Here is a 19,909-nt window from a genome sequence, read left to right as displayed (position 1 = left end):
AAATTTCAGTTTCTTTATAGGTAATATGGTGTTTTTAATTTTTTTTTTATTATAAGAAATATCATTAATGAGACACCAAACACTAACAAAATATAACCATCAGTGTGTCATATTCCTAACTGAACTTGTGATTGGATTAGTAGTTGACAATCTACTGGTTTGCATCTTGTGGCACATTATAAGTGAGTGAGGCAATTGTCAGACTGCACCCTTTGGGAAGTATAGTGGGCATTGAGTTGGTGCAGAACCACAAGAGTTAGGTTGGGCAAGATTGGAGGTATCCTTGGGAGGAGAGACCGAGAGAGAAGCAATGGTGTTTTGGCTTGTAGAATCAAAGTCTCTATGATGCAGACTATAAGAAGGTCAAGGGAAATTAAATTCAAAGAAGCTATGATATTTGAAAATTGGCATGATTTCAAAGAGAAGCCAATAGAAACCATACATAATCATGTTTCTAGTGTTAGGAGAGATATATTTTATGATTTCTAGGGTTTTTAGGCTAAGGGTGTTTTGGTAATTTCCTATTTGCTGACATGGGCTGTAGGGGTCATCCATGGGTTGTCTTGTGGGTCAAATTGTTTAATTGGTTTTTATTTATAAGATTTATTTGGTCTTAGATATGTTTTAGAAGTTAAACGCCTAGTTTCCTCTTTTAGAATCCTAGTAAAAAACTCCTATTTATTAGTCAAAGCTTTTGAGCCCTCTTTCCCTGGGATTGATTTAAGGCATGAAAAAGCGGTATTTTTGGCATCAAATGAATCTCTTTCTGGCTAGGGCATATAGGACACATAAATATAGTTTAAAGAAGAAGTTTCTAAAGACTATATAAAGTATTATAGTACTTCTAATTTAATGGAGTTAATATTTTAAACAGTTTTCAAAGCGTTGAAGCTTTATGATGCTTGAGGCCTCTAGGAGTGATTTTTAGAATTATCTTTTTCTTCCTTGAATTTCTACACTTAAATTCAGAAACACACTGTCACGGTTACTGAATCATTATCTCTTGAGGTCTAGTGCAAGAGTCACTGTGTAGCGCTTGGGTGCCCTATGATTGTGGAACCAACCACCCCAGAATCTGAATTTATTATTTTCAATGCTGTTGTAATTTGTAAAAAGTTGAATATTACTCCCTGTCTCATTCTACCCTCATTTTACCTATATTATTAATTACAATCACAATTCCCAAAAAAAAAAAAAAAAAAAAAATTCAAAAAAGACTAGGGACATTTTTGTGAATTTATCATTCAATTATTCTTCCTTTGAACTTTGTGCATAGTCAGCTATAAGACTCGTAAAACGTGGAGGAAGTACGTGTTTACACCTTATTAATGCTTTGTGATATTGTCACAATGTGATGATGTAATGTCTATTAGCCATGAAGCTTAACTTTTATAAACAACCAGTGCATTTTTTTTTTGTCTCCGTTTTGCTTTTGCAGATTCATATATTACATGATGATATTTCCAGAATACAACTTGAGCTGGTCCCAATGATTCAAGAAATTATTACTGATTGGCATATCATCCATTTCTTGGGGACCACATCATCTGAATCCCCTGCTACTGAAGATTTCAGTTATCAACTTTCATCTTTACAAATTGGTAGGTTGGTACTAATTTTGATTGCCAGATTAAGATACTTCTCTCTGTTGGTGGGGTTTGCTGCCATTGACATGATTGGTGTCCTACTATACTTGTTCTAAATAAATTACATATCCGTGAAAAGGATTTCCCCTTTGCCTTATTGACATTCATTGATGGTTTTCATGTCACATGCATATGAATATGGCCATAGGTTCAGCGGCAGCAGCATTTTCAGTTTTTTGAGTTTATTGAGTTGGATACTGTGGCGGCATTACTTCTGTTGTTTATTGTTTGACAATTGTCATATTTTTGTTCACTGGTCAGATAACAATATTGATAAGAGATCATGGAATGTGAACCTTGGGAAATGCGACTTCACATTGGCTTGTATACTGTTGTTAAATTTTAGAAGTTCCTCTGAAGACCAGGCTTACCTCTCGGTAAAATGTCTGCCTGATCCTGGAAGCTTTATCAGTTCTGTGCGGAACTTTACTAGCTGGATAATGTGGGGCAGGACTGGGGGAGAAACCCCTGCGTTCTTCAGCCATTCAACTGAGCTTGCTTTAATCTTACTTAGACATGGCCAGTATGATGCCGTTGAGGTTTATTACTGTGATTTAAATTTCTATGATTATCAGACTTTTTTCTTTGAAAAAATTTGTGTTTTTATTATTATTTGCAAGAAATGTATTGAAGGTCTGAAATAAGTTCTTGTTTCTTCTCCAAGTATCTACTTACTATTGTGGATGCACATTCACGGAAGGAGAAAATATCTGAAAGTATTCAGAGTGGTGATGGTGAATGGGGCATACTTCTCCATCTTCTTGGATGTTGCCTCCTTGCTCAAGCACAACGTGTACCACAGGGACTGCTGAAAGAGAAAAAAGTTTCTGAAGCTGTTCGCTGTTTCTTTAGGTATGTTATTTTCAATAAATGCATCAATTCACTTTCTGATATAAATTCTAAACTGCAGTGTCCATTGTTTTGATCCAAGTGTTTGAGTCAATGTAACAGCTCTGGACAAACCAGTGCTCTTCAGATGGTAGGAATGTAGTTGAACTTTGTCAGGAATTTTAAAGGTTTGGTTGCAAAACATTAAATATACCATACTTTTCTTTATCAGTTATAAAATATTATGAGGCTTCAAATTGTGTATCTAACACAAGTTCCCATCCTAAAAACAAAACAAACATCATTTTATAAACCTAAAATTTCATGTACGTGCAAGGAGAATCGTGGATACTGAAATCGAGAATCTGAATACCTACGAATTGTGTGCAATGCAAAGCACATTGTCATATCCACCTGTATATCTCTTTAAACTCTAAGCAAAATTTCTATGATTTCTTTTCAACAATGAGCGATGGAGTTCAAATGGCAATGCCCTGTTATTTCATATCTAGTGAATATGTCTCAATAAAAGGGTTGCGTATATATGTGTCTTTAGATACACAATGCGTCTGATATGTCATACAATACGTGTAGGTTCCAGAATGATATCATTGGCACAGATCAGGATTCATTTTACTGAAAGTGAATACAGTGTGAACTGGTGAAGAAAACCACTTAAGAATGTAGAATTAGGTTGTGTACTTGTCTGTAACCACACCCTGTTTCTCTTTGTTGTTTTCGTTTGAGTATGTGTGTCGAGTAAGTTGATATTCAATATGCTGTGGATTTCTAGTTTATATAATATAGATGTTCATTGCTTTTCGACTGATTCGTCCTATCCACTTCAAATTTTTACCTTTGTTGTATACATGAAGGCAAAGTGTTTCAGAATCTGCTTCTTTAACAAGTTTTAAGGGGTTTCATTAATTAGAATTATTTGCTAACCAGATTGCGGCATTTTTTCCCGTGGTTGAGAAAGAATTGGATTATAATTGATTTTGTACTGTAGATATTACAGTTGCGCAGGTAAGCATAAAGCAAACTTTGTATTGCTTTTTTCTACTGGTTTCTAAACCAAACCAAACCAAACCAAGCCAAGCTTTAAGTCCCATCAAATGGGGTCTCGACTACATGAATCTTTCTTCTTCATTTGACTCTATCAAAGGACATTTGATTAGTCAAATTAAAGAGATTCATATCTCTATTTACTACACTAGCCCACGTCAATTTAGGTCCGTCCCTTTCCCTAGTACTTTCCTCTACCGTCACTGTATCACATCTTTTCACTACTGCCTCTGTTGGTCTTCGTTGTATATGACCAAACCATCTTAATCTATTTTCTCTTAGCTTATCTTCTATCGGTGTTACTTTTACCCATTCAAGGATATAATCTTTCCTAACTCTGTCTTTTCTAGTCTTGCCAAACATCCCTTTAGCATCCTCATGTTAGCAACACTCATCTTATCTACATGTTGTTTCTTAGTTGCTTAACATTTCGTCTAATACAACATCATTGGTTTAATAGTCGTTTTATAAACTTACTTTTTAATCTAGGAGGTACTCATTTATCGCACAATATCCCAGACGCACTCCTCCACTTAAGTCACCCCACCTTAATTCTATGGATCACATCTGCTTCAATCTCCCCAGCTGTTGTGATAATCGATCCTAAATAACGAAAAAGTTCTCTCTTTGGTAGTTCTTAATTCTCAATTTTCACTTCTCTTTTATTTCCATTGTTATTATTACTAAAATTATATTCCATGTATCCTATTTTAGTTCTGCTTATCTTAAATCTTTTAGATTCAAGTGCTTTTCTCAAAGTCTCCAACTTAGTGTTAACTCTTTCTCTAGTCTACGATATCATCTGCAAAAAGCATACACCATGGCACATCATTTTGAATATTTCTCGTCAACTTATCCATAACTAAAGCAAAAATATAAGGACTTAAGGTTGATCCTTGGTGTAACTCCACAGTAATTGGAAATTCACTTGTCTCTCTAGTTGGTGATCTAATAGTGGTCACTACACCTTTATACATGTCCCTAATCATATCAATGTAGTTTTTTGTCACCTCTTTCTTTTCTAACACTCACCAGATTATATCTTGAGACACTCTATCATATGCCTTCTCAAGATCGATAAAAATCATATAAATGTCTATTTTCTTCTCTCTACTTTTCTATTACTCTCCTCAAAAGATAGATCGTTTTCATTGTTGACCCACCGGGCATAAATCCAAATTGATTCTGTGTCACCTTCGTTATATCTCGTAATTGACGTTCCATTACTCTTTTCCACACTTTCATTATATAATACATCAACTTGATTCCTCTATAGTTATTGCAATTCTGGACATCTCTTTATTCTTATAGATTGGCACTAAAATACTCTTCGTTCACTCATCTCGCATTTTGGTAGTCAAAATCTTACTAAATAACCTAGTCAACCAAAAAAATCCCTTCTTATCCAAACATTTTCAAGCTTCAATAAGGATGTCCTCGGGTCCTAAAGCCTTATTCAATTTCATCTTCTTAAGTGCAATCTCCACTTCAAAGTTCTTAATCTTGGGATAGAACTCGTAGTCTTGGTTTTCCTTATTACTAGCTATTTCCTCTCCTTTCGACCTTCTTTTATGTTTCTCATTTAACTTCTTCGCAAAATAATTCTTCCACCTTTCCTTAATCTCTTCATCCTTCACCAACACCTTAGAGTCCTTACTCTTGATGCACTTCACCTGATTAAAATATATTGTTTTCTTTTCTCTTATCTTAGCAAGTTTGTATATTCTCTTTTCTCCCTCCTTACTATCTAGTCTAGTATATAGGTCATCATAGGCTTTCAACTTAATATCTATCACTACTTTTTTGACCTCTTTATTAGCCAATTTTTAGCTCTTAAGGTTTTTTTCAATTCTATCATTCTGTCACTTTTTAAAGCACAATTTTTTTTTTTAAACCCGTTTTCACTACCGCTTCAAACATCCCTCCACTACTAAATTTCCTTAGAGTTGGGTCCCTTTCCTTTCGACTCTCTAAGGACTTCCCTTGAGATTCTCCTCATACAATTGGCCATCAGGTTCCACATAATGTTAGTATCATCTTCTAAGTCCCAAGTACCTTCTTCATTCATTCTATTCTTAAATATTTCTAGTGTATTTCCTTTTAGGTCCTACCATCTCGTCCTACTGCGCCCACTATCCTTTCTAGTTTGGTGTTGCTCTTTAAAGCATAAATCTAATACCAAAATCTTACGTTGAGACATTAGGCTCTCTCCAAAAATCACCTTATAGCCGCTGCATTTCAGACAGTCCATTTTTTTTACTAGAAAGTAATTTATTTGGCTCATAATTGACCCACTCTTAAAGGTTATTAAATGCTCCTCTCTTTTTTTATACATAGTATTGGCCACCACCAGGTCGAAGGCCAATGCAAAATTTAAAATACTTTCTCTAGCCTCATTTCTATCACCAAAACTATACCCACCATGCACCCTAGTTTATTTATTCCTACGTAGAATAAAATGCCATTTTGAATAATACAGTTGCACAAGTTAGCAGAAAGAAAACCTGCTTTTGCCTCTTGCCTTTGGTTTTCTATTGGAATGAAATATTGCTTTTCCCCCAAAAGAGATGATTAATCTGCTTTTCCCCCAAAAGAAATATTGTTTTTGCATCTTGCCTTATGATTAATTACATGTACCATCCTTTTCTACTTGCAAAATCCTTCTGCTAAAATGTTGGTGATGCGAAAGTAAAATAAAAAAATAATGTTTTGAAATTACTTTGTATCAAAATGGTCAATTTTTTATTTTTGAATATGGTCAATTATCTATATAAATTTTTGTTTTATAGGCCAAGGATATTTTTATAATTTGCAGAATTTCCTTACATGGTCTGTAAAGAGTCGTCCACAAGTCATCTTATGGGTCAGTTGCGTATTAAGGTTTTTATTTATGGGTTCTAGTTGGTTTTAGATGGCTTTAGAAGTCAAAAATCTTAGTTTCCAAGGACGAAGTCAAAATCCCATTAGGACGATGAATTCTCAGAAGTCTATATAATGTTACAGTTCTAAGGAGTGATTCCTAGAATTTTTTTCCTTATCTGCTTCTTCTTTTTCACTTTTAGCCTATACGTTTTACATGCCTATTTTACAAACCTATACCCTTCTTCCTCCAACCTAACAAACCATATCTCATAAAAGAAATGCAAAACCAGCCTCCATATTGTTCTTGGGTTCACAGCCCTTTGGAACAGTCCCTCAACTCCTTATACCTTTTTTTTTCCTCCATTCCCGAAACTTTATCTGTTACCACTTTTAAACTGTACAGTTCTACATAATTTTTTCAATTTTTTGCCTCATAAAGTAGTCAATTAAGTGGTTAATTGCACTGAGACTCCCTCAACTATTAGTAGTAAATTAAGGGGTTAATATCAACTAACCCCCTCATCTATGAACTCATACATTTTAGCCCCTTCAACTATGTAAATGCATTACTTTCACCCCCTCCAACCACCTTCAAAAAGGGTGTATTTGTACGGTTTTAATAGTTGAGGGGATGAATATGTACGGGTTCATAGAACTTTTTGTTGTTGCATCTTAGTAATTTTGGGCTCACTACTTTTAGGAGAGTGTTACCTGCACTTGTCCTACATCAGTTGGCCTTGGCTATTGCCAAAGCAATACATACGGTTAGTGCTTAGTGTACAACTAATCAAAGCGCTAGTTGATTTGGCAATAGAGTTGGTGAAACTGTTCTTTGTCTGGTTAGAAAGCAACTTTAGTTTGGTATTTACTCAATCTAAATTTGAATATTGCCTTTTTCCTAGTTAATCGCCAAAGGAAAGGGGAAAATAGAGGTACATTCAAAACTAGTGTATTGCATCTCAATGCAACGACATAAATTATTTTCTATGTTACTTATGCAATGCGTTAGTGATGTAGGATAAATTAGGAAACTAGTGTGCCTAAAGCTACTTACAATAAGAATTTGGTTGGTTTTGGCTACGGAAAGTTTTCAGTGTTAGTATTCTATGAGGTAGAACAATTAGTGTTCTACACTTTTGCTTTTGATAGATTTTAGAGCTTTTGGTATATGGGTTATTAGGTTGGAGCGCAATGTTAGAATCTTTGAGGACAAAGCTTAGTTGCAGGAATCGTGCAATCAGGTGGCGATTCTTACTCAGTATCGCAAGTCTGCGTTTCCTAGAAAGAAACGTGTAAGAATCGCGTTTCTGTGGAGAGAGAAACGTGATTCAGTTTAAAATGGGACTGTAAAGGGGGGAGAGAGAGAGAGAGAGAGAGAGAGAGACCTGGTCTGGCCATCGACTTCGACCTTCGCTCTAGCCCTAGCCTTCGACGTCGACCTTTGCTCTAGCCCTAGCCTTCGCCTTCATTTTCTCTGTCTTCATCTGTGTCGATCACCTTCGTCTTCTTTTCGCCTTCGCTTGCCTTCGTTGTCTTCTTCTTCTCCTTCTTCCTGTTCTTCTCTCTCTCTCTCTCTCTCTCTCTCATTTGTGTATCTCTCTCCCCTCCCGTTTATAACATATAATAAATAATATAATTTGTTATATAATAATAAATCTAATTAAATCATATATAATAAAAAAAATATCTAATAAAATCTATAAAATAAATCATTCAATTTTTATTTTTTATTTATTTTAACATATTTTATTATTCCTTATTTGTTATATATTTTTATTTATAATATATATATAATTTTAAAAAAAAAATTAACAATAATACATTATTTAAAAAATATAATAGATAAATAAAATAATTAATGTGTATTAAAATAAAAATATTTATAAAAAATTTCTAATGTGTATTAAAATATATATATGTATATATTACCGCTCCCCAGGGCGCTCCCAACCTAAGAAACTTCTATCGGCTCATGCTTCCCAGCTCCCCCCCCCCGCTTTCGTGCAACTAAGGGACAAAGTTGAGGATACTAATTCTCTTTAGGATAAAGTGTGTTTTTTAATCCTCTTTTTGTCTTAGGTTTCTTCTTCTTTTAAGGGGATTCCTTTATTATTTATTTCTAGGGATTTGAGGGTGGTGTGTGTCACTAGTTGCTTGCTACCTTGATGAGTTTTGCTTTTTTCATCTCTTTTGTTTTCTTTGGTGGAGTTCTTGTCTCCCACTTTGTTGTAATTCTTTTTATTTTTAATATAATTAGTTTTATTGCCAATTACCAAAATAAAAAAAAGGATTTGGTTTTTCTTTCAAAAGTTGCATAGTACAAGAAATTTGGAACAGACGAATTTTTTAGGGCCTAAATTGCTAATTAGGGTTCTAAAGGTTAAATTGAAGGCCAATGGGTAACTGACAGGGTTAGGATTGACGTGGAATTTTGGGGTTGAAAGGGACTTTTCTAGTGTTGTGAATAATAACCTAAGAATTGTTACTTTGTGAAAAGAAGAAGAAGAAGAAGAAAAAGAAGAAGAAGAAGAAGAAGAAGAAGAAGAAGAAGATATAACAATTATTGTTTCATTACTTAGTTTGGCTTGGTCATCATATGTTAATTTTTTTCTGTTAAAGTGCTTGTATGTCTGAGCCTCTAATGAGTTTCTATTTTTTACTGTAATCTTTGTCTTCAGAGCTTCATCAGTACAAGGTGCTCCCCAGGCTTTGCAGGGTTTGTCTTATGAAGCAGGATTGCCGCATCTTGGTTTCAGTAAGTAATTTGAATAGTTTATGATTAATTCCTGAAATGAGAAATTTCGTTTTTTGCTGTCATCTTTTAACTGTATCTATATTTTTTCCCTACACCAGCTGATTGTCAATCAGCTGCAGTGTGGAAGCTTCATTATTATCAATGGGCGATGCAGATATTTGAACAGTATAATTTGAGTGAAGGTGCTTGTCAATTTGCTCTTGCTGCTCTTGAGCAAGTTGATGAATCTCTTGGTTCTAAGGATGACAACTCTGGAGCAGATACTCTAAATGAATCAGTTAATACAGTTAAAGGACGTCTTTGGGCAAATGTCTTCAAGTTTACACTGGATCTCAATTATTATTATGATGCTTATTGTGCAATAATTTCGAATCCAGACGAGGAAAGCAAGAATATTTGTTTGAGGCGTTTCATAATTGTTCTTTATGAGCGTGGTTCCATTAAGGTAGGCTTTCTATCAAATTATGTTTGTTATTTTTTGAAACTATTTCATCCTTAGTTTTCTTTATACTTCTCACTTCCGGAAATTCAAATAAAAAATAAATTTTGGCATAATGTTAAGTGAGCTTTAAATCAAAAATAAGGTTGAGGCATTTCATTTAGGATTGCTATACGCTTCAATAAATAGCTTGGCATTTGTTCTCAGGAACGGCCACATGAAGAATTTGTCTATGTGCTTAAAGCTATGAAATGAGCCTGGTTTTTTTTCTGGTTGGAAGAAACTGCTGCAAAAGTTTTAAACACTAGCAATTAAAAAAAATGCTTGCTATTTTGTCAACTGATTCTCATGCATTGTGTGAATTGTGTCTTCTTCTTTATTTTGTTTGTTATAATGCTGATAATTCTTTCTTGTTTAATTGTCATTTGTGCAAAAGTCCAAAGATGTGAATTTTATCGTGGCATGTGGTGAATGAATAAAAAAATGACATGTAATAATTGACCTTATATTGATAACTGCTTTTTATTATTATTATTATTATTATTTGAATGCTAGAAAGACACAATGTTTTCCTAATATGCTACTTATGGAAGACTTCTGCATTTTTGTTTGCTGTAGATTCTTTGTGATGGTCAACTACCTTTTATTGGTTTAACAGAGAAGGTAGAGCGAGAACTTGCTTGGAAGGTCTGTCCTAGTCACAACAGAAAATTTACTGGTTTTTGTTATTTATTATTTATTTTTTCTTGATATTAGTTGTAGACAAAGTTATGCATGTTTTTGGAAGTTTTCTGAATGAAACTGTATATTAGACTGAATAGTTAAAACCAAGAATACATATGCATCACTTATATAGAACTCTAATTCCTAAGCCTACAAGAATACATCACTTGTATAGAACTTATATAGAACGCTAATTCCTAAGCCTAAAAGGAAAAAGAAAAACCGAATAGAACTAGAACTGAAGGAAAACCGAATAGAACTAGAACTATATTTTCACTCCTGCTCAAACTTAAGGTGTGTTAGTAGAAAACACTGAGAGTTTGTCAAGAAGAAACCAAAACCGAAACCGAGTAGTGGTGTGAGTCTTAGTGAAGAAGTCAGCAAGTTGTAGAGTCGAAGAGACAAAATGAAGTGAGATAGAGCTAGACAACAGATGCTGACGGACGAAGTGACAATCAATCTCAATATGCGTTGTTCGTTCATGGAAGACAGTGTTATGAGCAATCTGAATAGCACTTCGGTTGTCACAATAGAGAGAGGTTGGAGAAGACTGAGGGATGCCCAAGTCAGATAAGAGACCACGAAGCCAGACAATTTCAACTGTAGCATGAGCCATAGCACGATATTCAGCTTCGGCAGTAAAATGGGGCAACAATAGTTTGTTTCTTGCTTTTCTAAGAAATCAGAGAATCGCCAAGAAATATACAGAAACCAGAAGTGGATATACGATCATTAACATCATTAGCCCAATCAGCATAGGCCACCAAGTCTAAGGAAGAAGTAGAAGATAGTAGCAAGTCCTGAAAGATAGTACTACAAAGATAGCGAAGAATCCAAATCAAAGCAGCCCAATGTGTAGAGCGAGGAGCAGAAACAAACTGACTAACCACATGGACATCATAGGCAAGATCAGGGCGAGTAACTGTCAGATAGACTGAGCAATCCACAAGCTCGCGATATAACGTAGGATCGTCCAAAGGAACACCATTAGTGGTGTTGAGCTTCACATTAAGCTCAATGGGGTATCAGAAAGCTTAGTGTTAGTAAGACCGACACGATGGATAACCTCGTTGGCATACTTGGCCTGAGACAAAAAGTAGCCCTTGGTAGAAGAAGCTATCTCAATACCAAGAAAATATTGCAATGGTCTCAAATTCTTCATTTTGAAAGTGCAAAAGAGATGCTGCTTGACCTTAGAGATAGCAGAAGAGTCAGAGCCAGTGATGATCATATCATCCACATATAATAATAAGGCAATAAAACCAGTAGAGGTGTGGAGGAGAAACAATGCAGCATCGTGGGCACAAGGATGAAACCCAAGTCTAGTAATAGCTGTCTGAAAGCGATCATACCAAGCACGAGGAGATTGCTTCAAACCATACAGAGCACGCAGAAGACGACAAACCTGACCATTGGAATGGTGAAGGCCAGAGGGAGGACGCATGTAAATCTCCTCGGTGAGATGGCCATTAGGAAAAACATTCTCAACATTCATCTGATATAGAGGCCAATGACGAATAGCAGTAACAAAGATCAAAGTACGGGCATTAGTCATTTTGGCAACAGGGGCAAAAGTCTCCTCATAATCAATACCATATTCTTGTGAGAAACCTTTGGCAATTAGGCGAGCTTTATGGCACTCGAGAGAACCATCAGAATGAGTCTTTACTTTATAGACTCATTTGCAATCAATCAGATTCTTGACAGCAGACAGAGGAATTAGCTCCCAAGTACTAGTCTTTTGTAATGCAGACAACTCATCCTTCATAGCTTGAACGCAATTAGGATCCTCACAGGCCTCCTTGTAAGACTAAGGTTTTGAAAAAGAGTGAATAGTAGACAAAAACGTACAATATGAAGGAGAAAAACAGGTTTTAGCAAAACCAAGTTTGACTACCTGTTTACGGACGCGAAGGGGGTACTTACGGTTGGCTAGATTAGGGTCATCAGAAGCAGGAGGATCAACAGTAGGGGCAGAGACAACTGGTGGAGGGAGAGCCTTGCGACGAGAACTATATTTTTTAAGGCAAAAAGCGAACCAAGGCGACATGGTCTCCTAATGCCTAAGCGCGAGGCGAGGCGAGGGCTTCATTGAATCGAGGAGACCACAAAGGATATTTTTTTAAAATAAATAGTATAGACAAAAATATAAATATTTTCAAGAATCATCATGCATTTATCATTCTAAATGCTAAATATCTATAAACAACAGAAAATATCCAACAAAGACAAATACAATCCACCAACAATTTCAGCATAAAGAAATTAAAGAACAACATATTTTTAGGAGAGGTCATGGAAAAATAGTGTTTCAGCAAAATTAATTGAAATTTTTTTTCGGCAAAACAATTATACAATTAACACTGCAAAATAATTAAACAATTTTAAAATCAATTTAGTAAAATTAATTGAAAAATTTTTCAGCAAAATAAATAAGAAGAGAAACAAAACAAGAACCAGGGAAGAAAAAAAAAGGGGAAAAAAAAAAGTCTGCCGAAAAAGAAGGAAAAAAAAAAGAGTTCGAAGAAGAAGAAAAGAAGACAAAAGGAAGAAGAAGCAGCAGGAGAAGACGAAGAGAAGAAAGGAAGAAGAAGAAGGAGGTACTCACCTTCTCTTTCGACTGGAACGATGTCGAAAGCAGGTAATCAGTGAGGTTCTTGAAAGCAATTGTCGATTGGAACGATGTCGACTAAGGTTTCAACTTCTTATTCAGTAGAAAACAATTATAAAGTGCTACGCATGTCCACAAATAGCACAAAAGTCATTCAAATCAAGGGCCCAGATCTTTTGAACTGAAAGCAAACAAAACATGGTGAAGCGACGCTTCGCATCGCCTCTCGTTTCGACGCCTAAGACTCGCTTCATGCGCTTAGACTGCGCTTCAACATTTCGCCTCGCCTCAGTGGGTATGAAGTGCTAAAGGGTCACCTCACCTCGCTTCGTGCTTAGGCGAGCGCTTAGTCGCGCCCTTAGTTGCACGAAGCGGGAGCGGAAGCGAGAAAGCGTGAGCCGATAGAAGTTTCTTAGGTTGGAAGCACATTGGGGAGCGGTAATATATATATATATATTTTAATATACATTAGAAGTTTTTTATAAATATTTTTATTTTAATACACATTAATTATTTTATTTATTTATTATATTTTTTAAATAATGTATTATTGTTAATTTATTTTTTTATTTTTAATTTATATGTATATATATTATAAATAAAAAAATATAACAAATAAGGAATAATAAATTATGTTAAAATAAAAAAAAAATTGAATGATTTATTTAATAGATTTTATTAGATATTTTTTTTATTATATATAATTTAATTAGATTTATTATTATATAACAAATTATATTATTTATTATATGTTATAAATGGAAGGTGAGAGAGATACACAAATCAGAGAGAGAGAGAGAGAAGAGAAAGAAGAAGAAGAAGAAGAAAAAGAAGAAGAAGACGACGAAGGCGAAGGCGAAGGCGAAGGCGAAGAGAAGACGAAGGCGACCGACACAGATGACGACAAAGAGAAGGCGAAGGCGAAGGCGAAGGCTAGGGCTAGAACAAAGGTCGAAGGTGAGGGCGAAGGCGAAGGCGAAGGCGAGGGCGAGGGCGAGGGCGAGGGCTAGGGCTAGGGCTAGGGCTAGAGCAAAGGTCGACGTCAAAAGTTAGGGCTAGGGCTAGGGCTAGAGCTAGAGCGAAGGTCGAAGTCGACGGCGAGGCCAGGTTTCTCTCTCTCTCTTTCCCCTTTACGATCCCATCTTGAACTGAATCGCGTTTCTCTCTCCACAGAAACGCGATTCTTACATGTTTCTCTCTAGGAAATACAGAATCGCGCCACCTGGTTGCACGATTCCTGCAACTAAGGTCGTGCCTCTAATAACACTGGACAAGAATAGATGGACAAGAATAGACTAACAACGGAGGAGGAGAATGAGCAGGCGAGGGAGGAGGTGGAGAGGATGGAACAGACTCATGGGGTACAGTAGAGAGGGACTTAGCAGAAGGTGTAGTAAGAGGAGAAGAAGGAACAAGTTCATGGGAACATGAGAGATGTACTCATCAGGAGAGACCTCAGAAGGAAATGGATCAATGTGAATCAAATCTTCTTTAGAAACCGGAGCAGTGAGAGGAGGAAACTGAAAGTAAGTTAGACGTTCCACCAGGAAGGCAACATGGCGAGAGACATAAAGGCGGTAGGAAACAGGATCGTAATAACGATACCCTTTTTGAGTAAGACTGTATCCAAAAAAGACACACAGGATAGATCGGGCACTAAGTTTTGTCCTGTCTTTCCGAGAAAGAAGGACAAAACATGTAGACCCAAAAACACGAAGGAGAGAGTAATGAGGGAGTTAGAAAAATAGAGCCTCATAAGGAGAACTACCAGAGAGTAGAGGGGTAGGCATATGGTTGAGAAGAAAAGTAGCTGTAAGAACGGCTTCCCCCCGAAAAGGAGCCGGAACAGAGGCAGAAAGAAGGAGAGATCTAGCTGTCTCAAGGAGATGACGGTGTTTACGCTCGGCATGACCATTTTGGGCGGGTGTGTCAGTATAGGAAGTTTGGTGAATAGTACTTAAATTGGCTAGATACTCATAGAACTCAATTTTAAAATACGCCCGACCTAAGTTAGACCGTAACAATTTAATGGTAGAGCCAAACTGTGTAGTGATCATAGACTGAAAGTTATAGTATATTTGGTAGAAGTCAGATTTATGAGTCATAAGATAAACCCAAGTATAGCAGGTGCAATCATTAACAAAAGACATATAGTATGCAGGACCCCCTTTTGTAAGAACATGAGAGGGTTCCTAGATATCAGTATGCACAAGAGAAATAGAGAAACAGAAAGGCATACTTTTATTAAATGATAAAGCTGACATTTTGGTAAGTTTATGCCCCCGACATTCATTAATTTGATTAAGAGAAACTTTACCCAACAACCCTGACTGAGCTAAAGGCCATAAGCGATCAACAGACAAATGACCAAGGCGAGAATGCCATAAGTAAAACTGACTCGACTGAGAATCTAATTGAAACGAGGAAAGTGCAATTGGAGAGGTGGATAAGGGGAGATGTAAGCTTTCTTCCACATAGAGATCTCCAACTCTACGGCCGGTCCTAATCTGCTTCTTGGACACCCGATCCTGCACACAACAGACATAAGAGGAAAAGATAACATCAAAACCAGAAGTATCAAGTTGACTGATAAATAATAAACTGACAGATATCTGAGGGACAAAGAATAGAGGGAATAGTAACAACAGACATAGCAAAGGGTAAGACAAACCCAATAGACAGTACAGATATACCAGATCCATTAGCAGTATTAACAGTAATAGGAACGGGTGGGGGAATACAGTTTTGAAGTAAGGAAAGGTGTGGAGGCATATGATGAGAGATACTAGAATCAAAAAGCCAGACAGAAGAAGAGATACTAGAAGAGGACCTAAGTAAACCTGAATGAAGAGAGGTAAGAGCGGTGGCAGATGAGGATGGTTGAGAGGTGGACAAGATACCCTGAAGTTGCATAATCTGAGCACTCAAGGAAGCCAAGTCAAGATCGGGAGCTGAAGCAGATGCGGTATAAGCGGCAGAATGTCGGAAAGTACTTGGAGTAGGACTGCGGAACTGTGTTTGAGAAGACGGAGTAAGCTGACATCCCTTCTTGGGATAGTTGCTCTTCCAATGACCTCTCTGATGGCAGAAAACACACTCATATGGACCTAATGGTCCTTTTTTGGGTTTTGTAGTAGCTTGAAGCTGATGAGGAGGTGGAGTCGATAATAAAGGAGGCTTAGAAAGAGCCAAAAAGACAGAGGGAGGCAGAGTCTGATTGGTCGTCTTAAGACGGGTTTCCTCGGAGAGGAACTCACGAACAATAGCATCCATGGAGAAAAAAGGAGACCGGTGAAGGATGCCACCTTAGATAGCCTCATACTGAGGGGAAAGAGCCGTTCAGAACTGCACTAAACGACCCTGCTCCTGAAACTCAATATAAGCGTCTAGTATCTTGAGACTAGGTGGTTCCATAAGAGCTAACTGATCCCAGAGACCTATCATCTCAATATAGAAGTCCTGAATAGTCTGATCCCGCTGACGAGCACTCTGAATAGCTATTTCAAGCTCATATCGCTTGGCAAAGTTGGGCTGCTGATAAACACCTAGTAAATAATCCTACACTTCCTTGGCAGTACTGTACTTGGAAAATATCATTCCAATACGATCATTCATATAATTAAAATCCGGTCAGAACTTGGACATTATCACAATCCCACGTATTATAGGAAGTCAAATATCTTTTTGCCTTCGGGTTCGATGGACGAGGAATAAAACCAGAAACATAGCCCCATTTTTTTTGATTGAGAAGAAAATTCTTCATAACACTGGCCTAATAGGCATAATTGCCACCAGTGAGTTTGCATTTGATGGCTTGGATTTCAGTGTCTGACATTGTAACAAAACAAATTTTATAGAATGTTATGGGTCGAAGTATAAATAAAACAAATTAGGGCTTCAAGTGTAAATACCTAGAACCAGCAACAAAGATAGAAATCAGCGAGTGAGATGGATTTCACGAAGCGAAGCTGAGCCAGAGAGAAGTTTTGCGAAAACGACACCACCGAGAGAGAGAGAGCAAACCTTCGCGAGAGAGGTTCTTCACGAAGCAAAGCTGAGTGAGAGTGAGCCCTTGTTGCCTCGAAGCAGAGTGAGAGAATGAAGAACCCTCGCGAACACGATCAGACCTAGACGAGAGAGCTACGACTTCGGACCAAAAAATCAGAGAGCCTTCATGACTTCAGACCAGAGAGAGAAGACGACTTGAAGCACCAAGTCGACGCACTGAGAGAAAGCGAAGACCAGCAAACACGACTTTGAATTAGGAACAGATGGGTCACCCACCCAAGTTGAAGACAACCAGTGAGTCCGAGAGAGCACGAATCAAAGAACAATGGTGACAGTTCTAGGGTTTTGAATAAGAGAATAATGGTGACTGTTCTGATATCATGTAAGTTTTTTGAATGAAACTGTATATTAGACTGAATAGTTAAAACAAAGAATACATATACATCACTTATATAGAACTCTAATTCCTAAGCCTAAAAGAATACGTCACTTAAATAGAACTCTAATTCTTAAGCCTAAAAGGAAAAAGGAAAACCGAATAGAACTAGAACTATATTCTCACAGTTTTTGCTCTGACTTCTTGTAGGCGGGGCGCTCAGATATTTCAGCAAAGCCGAACCCTTTTAAATTGCTTTATGCGTTTGAGATGCGCCAACATAACTGGAGAAGAGCAGCAACTTATATTTATCTATATTCAGCTCAATTGAAAGCTGAAGCAGCTTTCAAAGACCACCAACGCAGGTCCCTGGTTCTGCAAGAGAGGCTGAATGGGCTCTCTGCTACTATCAATGCACTGCATCTTGTTCATCCTGCATATGCTTGGATCGATCCTCTACTTGAAGAAAGCTCTCTTCAGAAAGAACATTATTCAAGTAAAAAGGCTAGATTAACGGTGGATGAACAGTGTAAAGAATCCATTTGCTAGGAATTTCTTTAATTTCTTTTAATAATCATTATAACTGCCCTCTCTATGATTCTTCTCTTGTTTACCATATGCTTTTATCACCCTACAAGTATAGTAGAGTGGTCATGTACACAATAATATGTTTTCTTTTCTGCTGCAGCGGCTGGCAATGGTATTCAAACACAAAGATTGCAATCTTATGTTGATGTAGAGAAGCTTGAAAACGAGTTTGTGCTAACATCAGCTGAATATATGCTCTCATTGGCAAATGTCAAATGGACATTTACTGGTACAGTTCTTTTGTTATCCTAGAAACATTGTACTTCTCATACATAAATATTGGAGACAACTTCAGGTTTGAGAGTAATTTATGTTAAGCCCAAAACTAAAGTTCTAGCCTTATCCCTCTACCTATACTCACATTAACTCATCTTCAGAAGTGAATGATGTTTATTATTGTTGTTGCTGCTGCTGCTGTTAATATTATTGTGATGTGGATGAAACCCCATCCTACCCATCCTGTGAATGGGTTGGGTAATCCCTGGATGCATGCACCCGTCGGCAAGACATGTATATAGTAAAGACTGGGTGTGGGCAACAAGAGTTGAACCTAGAATGTCTGAGTTTACAGTTTGCCCCAAGGCCCTTGCCATTGGGCCACCCATGTGGGTTGAGTGATTGATGTTTAATATAATATAAACCTTGAAATTGCCATCGGGCCACCCATGTGGATTGGGTAATTGATGTAGAAACACTGCCCATGATGATGAACTTGTGTAGAAAATTGACCCTTTCTCAAGCATTCTGACATATATTCAACTTTTAACTAGTTGGGCAGAACAGTGTCAGCTTTTCTTTCCTTTCTGTTCTTATTGGCCTTTTCTCCTTCCAGGGAATGAAAAACCCCCGCCGGACTTGGTTGACTTGTTGCTCCAGGCAGACTTATATGACATGGCTTTTACAGTTATTTTGAAGTTTTGGAAGGGTTCGGGATTGAAGAGGTGTAGCTCCTGTTTCAAATTGTACAGTATTATATGTGCTACCTTTGGATCTTTGGCGTAACCTCTATAATATTAATCCTTTTTGTTTTTTGTTTAGGGAACTGGAAAGAGTCTTTATTGCAATGTCATTGAAGTGCTGTCCAAATAGAGTAGGTCCCTCATTGATTGGGTAAGATATGTTTGATATCTGTTTCTTTATTTGTTCAGAGTGTGTTAAATCCTTTTATTGTTTGACATTTTGGGTCTAGCTTAATGTTTATTTTTGACATAAGTCCCCTCCCTTGGATTCCTTTGTAAATTATTAATGTAATATATACTGTAAAAATTTATGTATATTGATTGATGTTTATTGATTTATTACAATGATTCATGATTCCTATATATAGAAGAGGGTGAGTGTGTAGTAGGTAAGGAGTAGGTGAAGTGGAGGTGGTAGTGGTGTAGTGGGTTAGGTTTAGTGGAGTAGGTGAGGTGGTAGTGGTGTAGTGGGTTAGGTTTAGTGGAGTAGGTTTAAGTGGGTGAAGTAGGTGATAGGTTTTAACAGCCCCCCGCAAACTCAAGGGGGATAGGAACTAACCAACTTGAGTTTGGAGAGAGTTACAAAACAAGAAAATACATAAAAATAAAAGAGGATAGGTGACACTGTATGGTCGTGTCAGACCATTGGTGAAGACACTGGATGGTGGTGTCATAACGTTGTAGAGGACACGGTATGGGGGTGTCATAACGTTGTAGAGGACACTGTATGGGGGTGTCATAACGTTGTAGAGGACACTGTATGGTGGTGTCAGACCGATGTAGAAGACAGTTTATGGGGTCATGTCAGACCGTTGTAGCAGACAATGTTGTGACAGTTGTTGTGACAGTTTACAGAGTCTTGCTGGACCCTTGTAGAAACTAACCGGAATCAATGTCGGGACAGTTTACAGAGTCTTGTCGGACCCATAAAGGAGCTAACCGGAATCAATGTCGGGACAGTTTACAGAGTCTTGTCGGACCCATAAAGGAGCTAACCGGAATTAATGTCGGGACAGTTTACAGAGTCTTGTCGGACCCATAAAGGAGCT

At 37.2% G+C, this 19,909-nt stretch overlaps 1 protein-coding gene across 1 annotated transcript in view; it reads left to right on the top strand.

The window, feature by feature from the left end:
• The window catches only part of LOC145791320 (nuclear pore complex protein NUP160-like), a 47,679-nt gene that overhangs the window by 13,600 nt on the left and 14,170 nt on the right, over positions 1–19,909 (top strand). The window contains exons 5-14 of the mRNA XM_082871671.1: positions 1,439–1,601; positions 1,908–2,185; positions 2,311–2,498; positions 9,080–9,156; positions 9,255–9,601; positions 10,214–10,282; positions 17,524–17,809; positions 18,002–18,130; positions 18,734–18,842; positions 18,940–19,011. Coding sequence (XP_082727797.1) covers positions 1,439–1,601; positions 1,908–2,185; positions 2,311–2,498; positions 9,080–9,156; positions 9,255–9,601; positions 10,214–10,282; positions 17,524–17,809; positions 18,002–18,130; positions 18,734–18,842; positions 18,940–19,011 — 1,718 coding nt within the window. The remainder of the gene's footprint in view (positions 1–1,438; positions 1,602–1,907; positions 2,186–2,310; positions 2,499–9,079; positions 9,157–9,254; positions 9,602–10,213; positions 10,283–17,523; positions 17,810–18,001; positions 18,131–18,733; positions 18,843–18,939; positions 19,012–19,909) is intronic.

Source organism: Camellia sinensis, chromosome 5, assembly GCF_055761805.1.
Source record: "Camellia sinensis isolate YWXY chromosome 5, ASM5576180v1, whole genome shotgun sequence".
Classification (NCBI taxonomy): Eukaryota; Viridiplantae; Streptophyta; class Magnoliopsida; order Ericales; family Theaceae; genus Camellia; species Camellia sinensis.
The sequence above is the reverse complement of the archived record's forward strand: the minus strand, read 5'-3'. Positions and strand labels throughout refer to the sequence as shown.